The 16,680-nt window shown below is 40.1% G+C and overlaps 1 protein-coding gene across 4 annotated transcripts in view; it reads left to right on the top strand.

The window, feature by feature from the left end:
* The window catches only part of SLC12A7 (solute carrier family 12 member 7), a 357,234-nt gene that overhangs the window by 245,233 nt on the left and 95,321 nt on the right, over nucleotides 1-16,680 (top strand). For all 4 annotated transcript variants that reach the window (XM_054018253.1, XM_054018254.1, XM_054018256.1 and 1 more), the window contains 5 exons: nucleotides 2,355-2,522; nucleotides 4,922-5,020; nucleotides 5,731-5,788; nucleotides 8,112-8,286; nucleotides 11,723-11,841. In XM_054018253.1, coding sequence (XP_053874228.1) covers nucleotides 2,355-2,522; nucleotides 4,922-5,020; nucleotides 5,731-5,788; nucleotides 8,112-8,286; nucleotides 11,723-11,841 — 619 coding nt within the window. The remainder of the gene's footprint in view (nucleotides 1-2,354; nucleotides 2,523-4,921; nucleotides 5,021-5,730; nucleotides 5,789-8,111; nucleotides 8,287-11,722; nucleotides 11,842-16,680) is intronic.

Here is a 16,680-nt window from a genome sequence, read left to right as displayed (position 1 = left end):
CTGTAACTCATGTATCTGTGGACTGCTCCCTCCCATCACCGTATTTCAGCACTGTTTGGTTCTTAGAAATACTTCATTTTATGGTACGTGGACACTTATTTAAGGGTAACTGTTGTATCAAATAACAAAAAAGGTAAAAATACCAATTAAAATGCAATGTAATTATAATATTTACCACCTTTGTACACTTAGTGCTTTACATCTTCAATATGCTGTAGATTCATTAATTCTCAAAACCCTACTATGTGGTAGGGGTAATAGTTGGAAACACTAAGACACAGAGTTTGTGACTTGTCCAAGGTCACATGGCAAGTCAATGGCAGAATTGGGATGAAAGCTGAGGAGTTTCTAGCTTCCAGTCACACATTTAGTCCAATAGACTTCTAACAGAATGTCAGGAATCTCCCGTTGTCCCATTCTGTTAGCAGTTGTGGGAACCCTGCAGGCTAATTTCTGCTGTTCTACTGGATCTTTAGACTCCATCTGTATATAAGAGGGGTGGCAGTAGGCTTCCAGCAGAGAGTGTTTCTAGGTTCTGGAAAAGAGAAGTCCTGAAGCAAGGAACCTTTAAGAGCTGCCAAGCCAGGGGGAAAGCATATGATTTGGGGTTCAGGTAGTGTGGTTTTGAAATTGGTTAATGAACAATTCCCAAGGAAGTATTAATACTTGATTCTACAAGTATGTGATTTTTTTTAAGTTGGTGGGGACTCCACCAACTTACTACTTCTGTCAAAATTCAGTAAAAGATTTCAAGAAGGATCCAATATAAAGTGTGTATGCACTTACAAAGATCACTCTTCAATTCCAAACCCTAATATTCAGTCACTCAGAACTTCCTTAAAATGTTTTCTTTGTGGCTGAAATTTTTCTTGTGAGAAATGTGTTAGACTTTTTGTTTGTATTTTATAGTACATCATATGAATATCTGCTAGTTTTCTGAATGCATATGTTTAAAGTTATATTTATTCTGGTAACATTTTACAATATGTTCAGAAAAGTTTAAAGCAGCTTTTATTTTGGTACAGTCTAATTTATTTCATTTTGAAATAATAATTTTCTAATGGTTCAGGTTAGCATACTATGTCCATAAGGTTGTTTTCCTTAACTTCAAAAAAACATTTTATACTCTGGCTCTATGCCATGAGGCCTTCCATCACCATGTATTTTTCTGACAGGTAGCCACTCCCATATTACAAGCATCAGATAATCTTTGGGATTGGATGTCCATAAATCACAGATTGGTCATTTAGAAAGATGTGTAAAGATCAAAGTCTTTGCATTTTCCTATTTGGGGTAGTATAGGAAAACATATTTTTATAGAGTAAATAACTGAAACTGTTTTCTAGATAGAGATAAAAATAGGGCTTCCTGCTTTTCTCCTTTTTTTGAGGAAGAATATAGTAAAAACTCATAAATAGGAAAACATGCTTTTATGTAATGAATAAAAATCTAATCAAATTAAATAAAAAGCTGCAAAGTTTTAGTGACTGTAAAATAAAATATTTTTATTTCTTCAAGCAAATATTGCAAGAAATTGTTTATGAATTACTCATATATGTATAAAACATTGGTGTTCTACATCCATTGTGAAATGTATTCCAAAAATTGCTCCTTTCAGAGTTATCCAAGAAAATGTATTTTTATATATATAGATAGAGATAAAAATAAAAATTCAGAGAGAAGGAAAAATGCAGTGCACTCCGCTGAATGTATATTATGCATCGCCCATGATACTGATCATCCCCAAGTATTTTTCAAAGCAGACGAATGGCTGCTCATGTGCAACAGCCACAGAAATTAGGTGGCACTCATAGTATGTGGAGTTGCCACCTGTCCAAAAAAAAAAAAAAAAGTTGATGGAAGATACCGGGGTTACTACTGCCTTGTACCTAGTATTTTAAGAAATGTTCCTGAAATGTCAAGAGTTTTATACCCAGAGAGGTCACCCGATTTATAAGAGTAGATCTTTGTTTAAATTACAGGTAATGTTGTATGCTTAGTTGTTATATAAAAATAAATGGAAGAAAAAACTGGAGCATGTCTACACTACAGAAACAAAGCTACTTTGCTGTAGTGTATTGTTGATTCTTCCCACATCAACAAAAGGGTTTTTTCTGTCGATGTAGTAAATCCATCTCTTTGAGAAGCAGTAGCTAGGTCGATGGAAGAATTCTTCTGTCAACCTAGCTGTGTCTACAATGGAGGTTAGTTCTACCTAATTACACCACATAGGACATGGAATTTTTCACAACTGTGAGTGATGTAGCTAGGGTTGATTTTATATTTAGGTCACTTTTGTTTGTACAGTTGTCATTTATTAGGTGTTTGTACAGCTCTCACTTATTTCCTTACAGATAACCTGTGGAGTGCCTATACAGACAAAGGATCAATTATTGAAAAAAAAGGTCACCCATCAGTTACTGGAACAGAAGAGACAAAAGTTGGAGGACTCCCATATGTTTTTACAGACATTATGACCTACTTCACAATGCTAGTAGGGATTTATTTCCCGTCTGTGACAGGTAAATACAGTGGTTTTGCATGAAAAGATACTGCTGCTGTTAATTGTAATTTTATTGTTGGCACTTCATTTCCCCAATTTTGGTTTATAGGTATTATGGCTAAGTTACATTTAATTATAATGTTAGAGTAGAGGGGAGGCACAGTGTACCTTGTTATTTCAGTGGGCTACCGTCTGTGGCAGAAACCATTTAAAGCAGCATTTCCTAATTTTTTGAAAGCTGAGTTCCCTTCAACAAAATGAAACCAATTGTTTTTTCCCAGGCCTTCATGCGTTGCTAAAGGCCTAAGCAAAATGACTGCTAACTCAAAGATTGTGTATATCTTGATAATATAATTTTTTCTCTCTTGAAATGAATGGGGCAGTTTACCCATCTGAGCTACTGTTTCAGGTTTTCTGCAAACTTAGGCCGACATCTTTTTATCAGGTTACATTTTCAAGGTTCTCTTTTCAACTGAAAAAAGGTGAGGACATCTAGAGGCTTACTGTCACAAAAGTGCAGCTAGTCTCGCAACCACCACCTTTCTGGTCTTGATAGATTTATATGGGACTAGTTTGATTGAAACAACTTGAGGGGAATTGGGCAGGGTTCCCCCTGCCCCCATTCCTAACTCAGTCATTTGGATTTTGATGGATCGTCTGACTGTTGTGAGTGATCAGTGTTTATGTCCTCATCTGAGATTTCTCAGGTAGTAGAAGGAGGTACTTCCTCAAATATTTCCCAGTAAAATATCAAAAAGAACGTTGTCTAAGATTCCCACTGCCAGCATCCCCAAACTTTCTTGGATCTTTACAGAGATTTCAGATGGAGGCAGGGAAAATGGTTTTACCCTTGGCATTTTATCCACATCTAGCTGCCTCCCAGGTTCTAGTGTGGTTTCACCTCGTGTGGTTTGTCTAGGATATGGGCAGTGCCTGTGTTCCTCCATCCCTGGAATATCTGCCCAGTAACTTCCATCCCCACTGGGGATCTGGTGTTTCTGTACCCATAAGGTAGAGCAGGGTATATCTACTTGTTTTTTTGTTGTCTTTATACAGCACCTAGCCCAATGAGTCCTGGTCTGTGACTTAGGATTCCTAGGTGTCATGATAATACAAATAATAAATAATAATATGTACTGGTGCCCGAAGAGTGAACTCAGCAGCATAGAATCATAGAATATCAGGGTTGGAAGGGACCTCAGGAGGTTATCTAGTCCAACCCCCTGCTCAAAGCAGGATCAATTCCCAACTAAATCATCCCAGCCAGGGCTTTGTCAAGCTGGGCCTTAAAAACCTCCAAGGAAGGAGATTCCACCACCTCCCTAGGTAAAGCATTCCAGTGCTTCACCACCCTCCTAGTGAAATAATGTTTCCTAATATCCAACCTAGACCTCCCCCACTGCAACTTGAGACCATTGCTCCTTGTTCTGTCATCTGCCACCACTGAGAACAGCCGAGCTCCATGTATGTTGTACACCCCAGTTGAGCTGGAGCTGGCTGTGTAATTTTTCCCTCTCCAGAGGTTGAACAACAACGTTAACTCTCTCTACATTTGGAGTGCAAGCAGCCCCCCTCCCCCACCCCCAATGTACAGACTGGGCAATTCCAGGGGAGATGAGCCAGTGTATGACAGAGATGATGCCACTTCTCCCCACTCCTCTGAGATCCCTCTGGGATGGTATCCCTCCAGCTGCAGTAGGCTCTCACCCCTGGATGGGTAACTCTATTTGCCTCATCCCTCTTATATTTCCTATCAGCCCAAGGCATCTATGTACACCTCTACCCTGATCTAACGCTGTCCTTGGGAGCCAAAAAATCTTACCACGTTATAGGTGAAACCGCGTTATATTGAACTTGCTTTGATCCACTGGAGCGTGACCCTTCCCCCCCAGAGTGCTGCTTTACCGCGTTATATCCGAATTCGTGTTATATCAGGTCGCATTATATCGGGGTAGAGGTGTATTCCTCAGCCAGTTTACTGTCTGTGAACACATCTCAGGGCTTTCAGTCTATTAACCAGGATTTTAGGGCATATAGGTACAAGGTGTAAAACTGCTCAAGTCCTGTTAGCTCATAGACCTTCTGAACCATTTTCTTGCCCCAACCACTACTCCATTTTATTATGTAATCCCTAATTTGTGTTGCAACTTCAGAAGAATAGTTTGTATCACACTTTTTCTGAACCCCCTGAAAATTCCTTCTATACAGTTTGTGTGACAGTTCAAATTTCTCAAGCAAAGTAAGTTTAAGCTGAACAAATGTTCTGTAGTCCACATAATGGAATGCCAAATGTTTCCTCAGTTATATTAGATTTTGGATGGTTGCTAAACATAAATATTGTATTTAAATTCTTTTTCATAAAGTAATCACTATTCATTGATTTTATGGTATAAAATTAGGTTTTATTCTTCTTTTTAGGTATTATGGCAGGATCAAACAGATCTGGAGATCTTAGGGATGCTCAGAAATCTATTCCTACTGGAACAATTTTGGCTATTTCAACTACATCCTTTATCTGTATCCTTTGTGATGTGTTTTAATTATTTTTTTTCTTCCAATGCACGCTATTAAAGTGGAAGTGTACAGGCCTTAGGATTTTGTTTTGAAGTTTTACTGGGAAGTCACAAGTTTGCTGAGTTTAAAACTTAGCAGGAGCAAAACAGAACCTAAACTGAAAAAAATTCTAAATATTTTCTATTGATTCCCCAAATTCCAAATGAAAATTGATGCTATTAGGGGTGGATAATGCAGGATCCTGAAATCACCCTGGTCTAACCAGTAAATTACCTTTATTTTGATCTGATCAGTGTGGCCATTTGAAAATTTGATAGTGTGTGAGCTGCCAGGGAAAGAAACTAATGCTATACAGCATTACAAAATTAGGACTCCCAGAGTCTTCTTTTATGAAATGCCAAATTTTGGATCACTTGAAGTTACTTAAAATATGAGAAAATATTTTAAATGATATAATATAATATATGAAGTTGGTTATTTTCAGTACTACATTAGGGTAAAGTATAGAATAAATACAGCACATGATAAAGAAATATCGGCAAAAGTCAGCTAACCCTTGATTACTTTTTTTGTCTTCTTCCAGATTTCTCACAAAAATAAGATTAATGTTCTGAGATTTTTTTTACAGATTCTTAGGTAATGAGGAGTTTAATTCTTCTCCAAATTACAGTACAGTATAATCTGTTTTTATCTTCCTTCATTCTCAATAATAGATCTATCCTGCATTGTATTGTTTGGTGCATGTATAGAAGGTGTGATATTAAGAGATAAGTATGTATGTTTAATTTCCATCTTTATAAAGTGTACATGTTTTATGTATGCTCATAAATGTTGATTATTGGAATGAAAATATGTTTGAATAGGTTTTATTTTAGAAATTTACCGGTAATTTAGATGGTGTGTGTTTATGTGACAGTTAACATTGCTAAATGTCTTAATTTCATACTATTCTTTTAATAAAAACAGACAAGTCAAAGTTGAAGAAGAAAAAATAATGAAAATATGCTAAGTACACACTTAGCCTTAATTATGAATGCTTATGTTTCTGAATACCCTACCTGGAGATCCACCTGAAAATCACAAAGGTGTATTAGCTAGTGCAGAACACAGAAGCTCACCTTTTGAGTAGGGCATGTTATACTGCACCTATGTTCTGTGCTGTGCACTGGCTGCCTGTTCCCTTCTTGCTGAAATTAGATTATAATTAGTACCTTTATAGAGTTGTAACAGATTGCTTGGAGGGCCAGGCGGCCTAGTGTTTTGCATCTGACTTCCAGTCCTTTGTTTCCCTGGTCAAGGTGTCTCAGTCCTTCATGCAGTGGGGGTTGGGAGAACCAGGCCCTCCCAGTCCACCAACACTGTGTGAGTTGACTCCTGAACAGGGGCACTCCGAGAAGGGAGTCTAAAGCCACTGTCCTGGGCTACTTCCTACTACTGTCCCTTCAGTTTGTGGAATGGCCTCTAGAGTTCAATTTACTGGGGTGGCTTGCCTGCCAGGGCAGCCTCTCATGGATCTTGGGCAGAACCTTGCTGCGGTCCCTGGGCATGTAGCAGAGAATTTTCAGGGACTCAGTTGTATGTATGCACTGGCACCATGTGGTATCCCTTTTTCTGCAGATCCAGTAGGTGACTTGTTTTCAAAGCTGCATGTGCATATGTAGCTTCAAAATGAGTACTGACAAGTGTATCCAAGGTCTGGGCATGCACAATTCAAAGATTTTGAAAATTGACTTCAATGCATCAGGCTTCTTGCTCTGTCTCTGTTGTTCCTGGCCCTTGTGGGCCTGAGAAGAAATAAGGTGGAACTGGGTTAGTCTTAGCTCTACCTTTTTCTTTTCTCTGCCAACTGCTCTGGCAAGCCTGAAAACAAATGAAAAATAATAGGCTAGATACAATGCATTTTTACTAATAATCTTCAAACATTAAAAGTGACCTGCAAATTTTTTTTAAAATTAAATTAATGCATGCCACTTTTTAAAAAACTGCCTTGACTTTGCTGGATGACATCTCACATTTCTTAAGACTCCCCTAAGCTCTCTCACCTTAACTGAACCCCCTCTGGACTCGTGCATGGATTCATAGGCAAGACAGAATCAATTATCTCAAGAAACCATTGGAACTAGCTTGGGCATCAGTTACTATGTTATGAAAGCACCTGGCTCCTAGTGCTGATTTCTTTTGCGCATTCTCCTGATAGACATCTTTCAAAAATTGCACTGACTCAGGCAGCATGCCAGGCTAAAGGCATATGTATGTAGTTGACTGGCTAATTCTAGTTGCCACCCCCGTGGGTTTTCTGTCTTTACTCCCTCTGCCTATACCTCAGAGAAAACCATCATTGCATTACCACTTTTTCCTTAGCACTCCCTCCCACGTCAATAACCCTCTCCCATTTGCTATTTTTCTTTAACCGGAACAGCTAATCCAACAGCTGTGAGTGGAGGACAGCTTACAGGCTGTCTCCATGCTTGCACATGCCCAAGTGTCTTAAGCATCTCTAAACAATGTTAAAACTAGGCAGTTCACATCTGTCAGCAGGTTATGACACTACCTCACCCACTGACTCTTCTCATACATCTTTTGATACCCATGCACTGTATATGATCAACCATTTATTTTGAAAACAATATTTATATGAATCCTCTATTTGTGTCTCTGTATATATCTGCACGACAGGGTTTTCAACAGCAAAGGCTTCTGAAAATCTGGCTTCTAGTATCATGGCTGTTATTCTCATTACATGGTAATTAGTTCAATACCACAATGGGTACAGAGCATATGAGTAAATACTACTGGCATAAACAATGTAGTGTGCCCAGATAATATGGAAGTTATGTCTTGTAAAGACACATGTAGTATTAAGAATTATTAAATCACAGTTGTGTTGTAAAATTTAACTGCTCCATTCCTTAATAGTATAAGAAAGAGGATAAATCGGTTGGATAAACCCAAACACAACCTGATGATTTTGTAGAGTATCATTTATTAAGTGCTAAAAAATAATTAGAAATGTGTATATTGAGCTATAATAGAAGAATTATCACTTTAGCATTCACTGCTCTTTCTCGTTAATTTATTTGATCTTTTCCCCAAGGTTTGGAGAAGCAGTTAATGGAAACCTAGTGATTGGTACATTGGCATGGCCTTCTCCATGGGTAATTGTAATTGGTTCATTCTTCTCTACATGTGGTGCTGGTCTACAGAGTCTTACTGGTGCACCCCGGCTGTTGCAGGCTATTGCAAGAGATGGCATAATACCATTTCTTCAAGTGAGCTACTTTTTTCAGTATTTTAAATGCATTTACATTTAAATTGCATTTATATTGTTGACTTAAATATATTTTCAATTCTTTTTATTCCTGTTACCGCTGCAGAGCCATGAAAGTGTGATGGGATGTCTATACTGCAATCCAAGGTATAATTGCAGCTAGGATAGACCTACCCAAGCTAGCTTTACTTGTGCGAGCATTGCTAAAAACAGCAGTGTAGATATGGTGGTGCAGGCTTCAGCAATGCAAGTTGGTACTCAGGGTTATGGATAGGCTAGTAGAGCCTGCACAGAACCCCGTATCACCTCAACTACACTGCTATTTTTAGCAATGCTAGCACAGGTAAAGCTAATGGAGGTATGTTTACCTGACCTGCAGTCACACCTTGGATTCCAGTATAGATATACCTTGAGCTGAATCTAGATTTTAATTGCATTAAAAAGAAAAAAGTAAATCAAGTTGCATTTGCAGACCACACTCTACCCTTATGTATCTCTGTGCTGTTTTATTGTCTTTATTCTTCAAACAATCAAGTTGTGCACTATGAAACTGAGGCAGAATTGGGCCCACAGAATTTTTTACCAGTGGAAATGCACAAGCCAGAAAATAACTAGCAACTTAACTTTCAGATTCCAGGCTAGGTTTGGAGTTCAGGCACTTCTTATTTGTAAATAGAGTAAATTTGATCTGGACGTGGAGCTACATGATACTGTTTTGGAGTCACTTATAGAAAAAGTTGAGAGCAACAATTTAAGTTCTTACTCATTCTGCAAATTATGTAAATTAAGACAGGTATAACAGCTATTTCCATGCTGTTCTGTCATTAACTCTGAACTTCAAGGCCTGGTTGTGACTGAGATGAAGATTATGTAACTTTTCTCTGAATTGGATAGTTTGGCGAGTGTAGAGTCTCCCAGGTATTCTAGTGCCTGGGCAAAATTGGGAGATGCATGAAAAGCAAGACCATCTTGAACAGCTTGCAAAAACTGTACCCTTCCCATTGATGAAGGGGGTCTAACTCAAGTTATTAAGGTACTGCATATGCTTGGTCTCTTGAAGGATGCATCTTTGTGCCTACATTTACAGATAAAAGCAAAGGACAAAAAATGCCATCGTCCAGAAAGACAATGCAAAGACTTTTGTAAGGCACTATACCTGGAATTAACTGAAAAAGCCTACCTAGAAGTGACAGCTGTTACAACACTCTGTGGGTGCCTGCTAAAGGAAGAACGGAGAGTGGCGGCTGCTGGCCAGACACCCAGCTCTGAAGGCAGCACCGTTGCTGCCAGCAGCAATGCAGAAGTGAGGGTGGCAATGCATTATACCATGCCAACCTTACTTCTGTGCTGCTGTTGGCAGTGGGACTGCCTTCAGAGCTGGGCGTAAGGCCAGCAGCTGCCATTCTCCAGCAGTCCAGCCATTGCTTAAATTGTACTAGGGTTCTCCAGCACCTCTTGCATTAAAAATTAAGCCGTGTTCCCATTTCCCTCCTTACGTGCGACATTCAGTATGCATTGTAGAGTTTAAAATTATGGATAAGTCACTATGCAAGCTTTTACTCACTGACTACAGTGGAATGAGCAAATAACCCTATACCGGCACAAGATAGTTCATCATTCCTGCCTCTTAGTCCAGCCAAAGTAAAAGGCGAAAGATTTATACGATCTGAAGAAAAACCAGAGTAACTATAAAAAACCTGCAAATTAAAATAAAAATGCAACAGAAGCAAAAATGTTAACTCAGTCATTTCCTTTTATATTGACAAATTCTCAGTCTTTTGGACAGGACTGGAAAATGACTAACGTTAGGAGGCATAGAAAAATATTCAACAGTGGATAGATACTTGATTATTTTGGTTTCTATCTCTTAAGAATAGAATGTGTTGGGCGTGTTCTGAAAGGTAGTGCTGCTTTTTTTCTCGTGAGACTTGGCAACAGCCCCTGTTGGCAGGCAGGGATCTGAGCAGAGACAGGGCCAACCAGCAGCTCCTCCTAGTTCCCCACGTTAGGCAACATGTCCAAGGGGATAGGAGCTGGTGTGAGATTGAGAGGCACCATCTAGTGTATGATGGTGGTGGTAATGGGAGGCAGTGGGAGACAATCTTTGGGAGAGGAACTAGAGTGGGACAGGCCCAATTAGGGGAATCTGAGGAGGGGACTGGGGCTGGGAAGAAGTTGTATGAAGAGAAGGGAGTTGGAGAGAGGCGTGGGGAACTTGTGGGTGAGGGGAAGGGTACTAAGGAAGGAGGGACTTGGTGGGAGGAGCTGAATATTGGGGATGCAGAGAGAATAGGTGCCAGGACAGGGAAACTCTAAGGGTGGGGAGAGGTGAGAGGTGAATCAAAGAGACAGATGTGGGGCAAGAGAGAAATGTCATAGTTTCGAGGAGTAAATAGAAAGGGGGATATTTGGAAATGAGGGAACAAAGGGTGAGATGACTGCAGAGGTTTCACAGGAGGAGAGAATGGGCTTGAGGAAAGAGGAGACTCAAATGAAGAAGAGAATTATGGATGTTTTGGAAGGAGAGAGAGTAAGGGGCATTAGAGTTGTCTGCAGGAGGGTTAGAGAATTTGTAGATAGAGATGGGTTTCAAGGGAGAGGGAGGGATGTTTAGAGATGATGAAGTGTTCGGAGGGAGAGGGAAGAGAGCATGAAGAATTTATAGTCATGCAATGGTGCCAGGGAACATGAGACATTTGAAATATGGCGAGAGATGTTTGAGGAAAATTAGGGTTTAGAAAGAGAATGAGAGTTTGAATGAAAGAGAGGGAAGATTGAAGAGTCTCTATAGGGAAAAGGGAGGGAAGGGTGTGGTATGGAGAATGAGAGTGAGGAGAAACTGGATGTTTAAAACGAGAACAGGTGGAGGGAATACTGGGGTTTCAATCCTTATGGTTGTGTGGAGAGAAGAGGAGGGAACATATACTGCTGTGTGTATTCTTTGGAACCTTGAGAGAAGACTTTGTCCCAGCTACCCCCTACAACTTTATGAATAAAATTACCTGAGTGGATCTGGCCATGAGCTCTCTCATATCCCATGTATCAGCAACTGGGCTCCTTCTACTGATTTATGGTAGACTTCTCTGTAGGTTCCCATGCTCTTTCCTTTGTTTCTTCTTTTCTTTCTTTAATGCAGTATCAAGAGTCAGGCTTGTGGTTAGAAATGTCATGTTGTTTCTCTTCCCCATCCCTAAAATTTTAATTTTGTATTATTAAAAAAAAATAGTTTTCCTATATCAAGTCTTAACTCATGTAAATTTGCTTTTTTAATATATAAGAGAATCTGCTTATGTATGTGGATTTCAAATAACTTTAAAAATGGCTTTAACCAGTTTAAATTTGATGGGTTTTGTTAAAGTTGGTTTCCCTTTAGTATATTTTGAGAACTATATATTGAACAGATTTACTTATTTTACTGAAAATTTTAATTGAATTAGGTATTTGGTCATGGAAAAGCAAATGGTGAACCAACCTGGGCATTACTTCTCACTGCTTTTATTTGTGAGATAGGAATTCTCATAGCTTCACTGGATAGCGTAGCACCAATTCTTTCAATGTAAGTATGCATGTGAAACTTGACATTATTTTTTTAAAAGCTTATTATATTGTTGAAATTAACTTAGTTATCAAGACTTTTTCTTGTTTTTGAAATACTTTTCAGATCATATTGTTAGTAAAACTCAGTTAACCTGAAGAGAATCTAGACTGACAAAATATGATAAAAGCCTTAGGCTAATGCTAAATTAAATCAATGCTTAACTGAAATAGACTTCTATACATTATTTGACTTAGTACTTCAGATATTCTCATTAAAAAATTAGCACTATCTGAAATCAACACAGACCTTATTAAATGGACTGAAATCTAGCTAAATGAGAGATTTCACAAACTAATTCTGATTAGGGAGTTATCACCTAGTGGGGGAATTTCTAGCGAGGTCCCATAGGGATCTGTTCTTGTCCCAATGCTATTGAATATCTTTACTAGTGATCTGGAAGAAAATATAAAATCATTAATGGTAAAGTTTGCAGATGCCAGAAAATAGGTGAAATGGTAAATAATGCTGGGGACAAGTCAGTTCTACAGAGCAGGGTGGGTCACATTGGCTAGGTGGGCTCACTTGAACAAAATGTATTTTAGTACATCTAAATACAAGATCATGCATCTGGGAACCAAGAATGTAGGTAACATTTATAGAATGGAAGACTGTTTTGACAAGCAGTGACTCTGAAAAAGACTTAAAGGTTATGATGGATAACCCTGTGTGATACAGCTAAGTGAGTAAATGAAATACTTTCATAGACTGCTAGGCCATAAGGGATCATTGTGATCATCCAGTCTAATCTGGACTTCAGAAAAGCAGACTTTGACTCCCTCAGGGAACAGATGGGCAGGATCCCCTGGGAGAATAACATGAAGGGCAAAGGGGTCCAGGAGAGCTGGCTGTATTTTAAAGAATCCTTATTGAGGTTGCAGGAACAAACCATCCCGATGTGTAGAAAGAATAGTAAATATGGCAGGCGACCAGCTTGGCTAAACAGTGAAATCCTTGCTGATCTTAAACGCAAAAAAGAGGCTTATAAGGAGTGGAAGATTGGACAAATGACCAGGGAGGAGTATAAAAATATTGCTCAGGCGTGCAGGAGTGAAATCAGGAAGGCCAAATCACACTTGGAGTTGCAGTTAGCAAGAGATGTTAAGAGTAACAAGAAGGGTTTCTTCAGGTATGTTAGCAACAAGAAGAAAATCAAGGAAAGTGTGGGCCCCTTACTGAATGAGGGAGGCAACCTAGTGACCGAGGATGTGGAAAAAGCTAATGTACTCAATGATTTTTTTGCCTCTGTCTTCACGCACAAGGTCAGCTCCCAGATTGCTGCACTGGGCAGTACAGCATGGGGAGAAGGTGACCAACCCTCTGTGGAGAAAGAAGTGGTTCGGGACTATTTAGAAAAACTGGACGTGCACAAGTCCATGGGGCCGGATGCGCTGCATCCGAGGGTGCTAAAGGAGTTGGCGGGTGAGATTGCAGAGCCATTAGCCATTATTTTTGAAAACTCATGGCGATCGGGGGAGGTCCCAGATGACTGGAAAAAGGCTAATGTAGTGCCCATCTTTAAAAAAGGGAAGAAGGAGGATCCGGGGAACTACAGGCCAGTCAGCCTCACCTCAGTCCCTGGAAAAATCATGGAGCAGGTCCTCAAGGAATCAATTATGAAACATTTAGAGGACAGGAAAGTGATCAGGAACAGTCAGCATGGATTCATGAAGGGGAAGTCGTGCCTGACTAACCTAATTGCCTTCTATGATGAGATAACTGGCTCTGTGGATGAGGGGAAAGCAGTGGATGTCTTATTTCTTGACTTTAGCAAAGCTTTTGATACTGTTTCCCACAGTATTCTTGCCACCAAGTTAAAGAAGTATGGGCTGGATGAATGGACTGTAAGGTGGATAGAAAGCTGGCTAGATCGTCGGGCTCAACGGGTAGTGATCAATGGCTCCATGTCTAGTTGGCAGCTGGTTTCAAGTGGAGTGCCCCAAGGGTCGGTCCTGGGGCCGGTTTTGTTTAATATCTTTATTAATGATCTGGAGGATGGTGTGGACTGCACTCTCAGCAAGTTTGCAGATGACACTAAACTAGGAGGCGTGGTAGATACACTAGAGGGTAGGGATCGGATACAGAGGGACCTAGACAAATTAGAGGATTGGGCAGAAAAAAACCTGATGAGGTTCAACAAGGACAAGTGCAGAGTCCTGCACTTAGGACGGAAGAATCCCATGCACTGCTACAGACTAGGGACCGAATGGCTAGGTAGCAGTTCTGCTGAAAAGGACCTAGGGGTCACAGTGGACGAGAAGCTGGATATGAGTCAACAGTGTGCTCTTGTTGCCAAGAAGGCTAACAGCATTTTGGGCTGTATAAGTAGGGGCATTGCCAGCAGATCGAGGAACGTGATCGTTCCCCTTTATTCGACATTGGTGAGGCCTCATCTGGAATACTGTGTCCAGTTTTGGTCCCCACACTACAAGAAGGATGTGGAAAAATTGGAAAGAGTCCAGCGGAGGGCAACAAAAATGATTAGGGGTCTGGAGCACATGACTTATGAGGAGAGGCTGAGAGAACTGGGATTGTTTAGTCTCCAGAAGAGAAGAATGAGGGGGGATTTGATAGCAGCCTTCAACTACCTGAAGGGGGGTTCCAAAGAGGATGGAGCTCGGCTGTTCTCAGTGGTGGCAGATGACAGAACAAGGAGCAATGGTCTCAAGTTGCAGTGGGGGAGGTCCAGGTTGGATATCAGGAAAAACTATTTCACTAGGAGGGTGGTGAAACACTGGAATGCGTTACCTAGGGAGGTGGTGGAGTCTCCTTCCTTGGAGGTTTTTAAGGCCCGGCTTGACAAAGCCCTGGCTGGGATAATTTAGCTGGGAATTGGTCCTGCTTTGAGCAGGGGGTTGGACTAGATGACCTCTTGAGGTCCCTTCCAACTCTGATATTCTATGATTCTATGATTCTATGATTCTAATCTCCTGCAAAGCACAGACCATAGAACTGTCCCAAAATAATTCCTAGCACATATCTTTTAGATAAACATTCAATCTAGATTTAAAAATTGTCAGTCATAGAGAATGTACCATGACCGTTGATGAATTGTTCCAATTGTTACTCTCACTGTCAAAAGTGTACACCTTATTTCTAGTCTAAATTTTTCTAGCTTCAACTTCCAGCCATTTGATCATGCTATACTTTTCTCGGCTAGATTGAAGAGCCCATTATTAAATATTTGTTCCCCATATAATGTAGGCACTTATAAACTGTAATCAAGTTAACTGTCAACCATCTCTTTGCTACGCTAAGTGGATTGAACTCCTTGAAACTATCAATTAAAGGCATGTTTTCTAATCCTTTAATCATTCTCCTGGCTCTTGTCTGAACCCTCTCTAATTTACCAACATCTGTCTTGAATTGTGGACACCAGAACTGGACACAATATTCCAGCTAGTGGTCACATGCCAAATGCAGAGATAATATTAACCTCTCTATTGCTGCTCGAGATTCCCCTGTTTATGCATCCCAGGATAGCATTAGTGTTATGCTTATAAGAAGCACATGGAATCTTTTTAAAGGGGATAAGCACACCCCCCTCCCCCAAAAGGTTCTGCAGCTGGATCTTATAGTTATCAGTCCTAAGTGTTGCTTGGTCAGTTCCAGTGGCCAGCTGAAAATGCACACGAGGGAGGGGAGCTGGGTCTCTGTCGAACGTGTTCGAAGCTCCGATGTTGATGCAGAATGAACCCAAAGGCCCATGGCAATTTACCCATCTTTTATAGTAATAAGTTCCATACAAGCCTATGGCCCTTGTTGTGTCACACCAGAGTTGTTAATCACGAGGTATTCAAGGTTGTTCTTAATCAGCATTATTTTGAGTTGTTACTGGGAGGATCCGCAGCTGTTTCTTATCTCGTCTCTCCGGCTCAACTCCTTATCTTGACCCTGGGGTGTATGCCTTTTACTTTAGGGTTGTCAATCTGCCATCTGGGTAATTCTGATAATTAGGTTGGTGCCTGTTGACTCCTCCACTCCCCTCTTGACTATCCGGCCCAGCTGTCTCTTCTCAGTAATCAGTATGCCATACATTCTTCACTCACACACCAAACAGTAAATAAGGCAATAATTACAGCCATAAAACTTCTGTCCTTCTAAGAACAATCATTAACACAATCAGCAAAGAATAAACTCAGAACAATTTCTTCTTACTAATTCAAAGCTAGCAAAATGGAGTAGAAAGCAAAATAAAAAAATGGAGTGCAATTTACTTGAGACAATTTCTCCCCATTAGGCATTTGGCCTACATTAGCCCTTTTTGACCACAGTATCACACTGGGAGCTCAAGTTCAGCTGATTATCCACCACAATCTCCAAATCTTTTTCAGAGTCACTGCTTCTTAGGATAGAGTCCCCCATCAAGTAAGAATGGCCTGAATTCTTTGTTTCTTGGATATGTATCTAAGGAAACATGGTGTAGATGCAGGGAGGTGGTATTATCTTTATATATGGTATAAGTGAGACCTTACTGGTACACTGTCTTCAGTACTGGTGTAAACACTTCAGAAATGATGCTGACAATTGGAAATGGTAAAAAGCTATCAATCCATCTATTGTGCTTATATGGCCCTAATTATTGTGGTATCTGAGCACCTGACAGGGTATAATGCATCTTTCTAGCATTGTAGCTGTGCTAGTCCCCGGACATTAGAGAGGCAAGGTGAGTGAGGTAATATCTTTTTTTGGATCCACTTCTGTTGATGAAAGAGACAAGCTTTTGAGCTACACAGAGCTCTTCAAACAATAAATCATAGGCTTAGAAGATAGTGGTGTAACGTATGTTTAACTCAATAA

The sequence above is a fragment of the Malaclemys terrapin genome, chromosome 2, assembly GCF_027887155.1.
Source record: "Malaclemys terrapin pileata isolate rMalTer1 chromosome 2, rMalTer1.hap1, whole genome shotgun sequence".
NCBI lineage: Eukaryota > Metazoa > Chordata > Testudines > Emydidae > Malaclemys > Malaclemys terrapin.
This window is presented reverse-complemented; position numbering and strand designations above follow the sequence as displayed.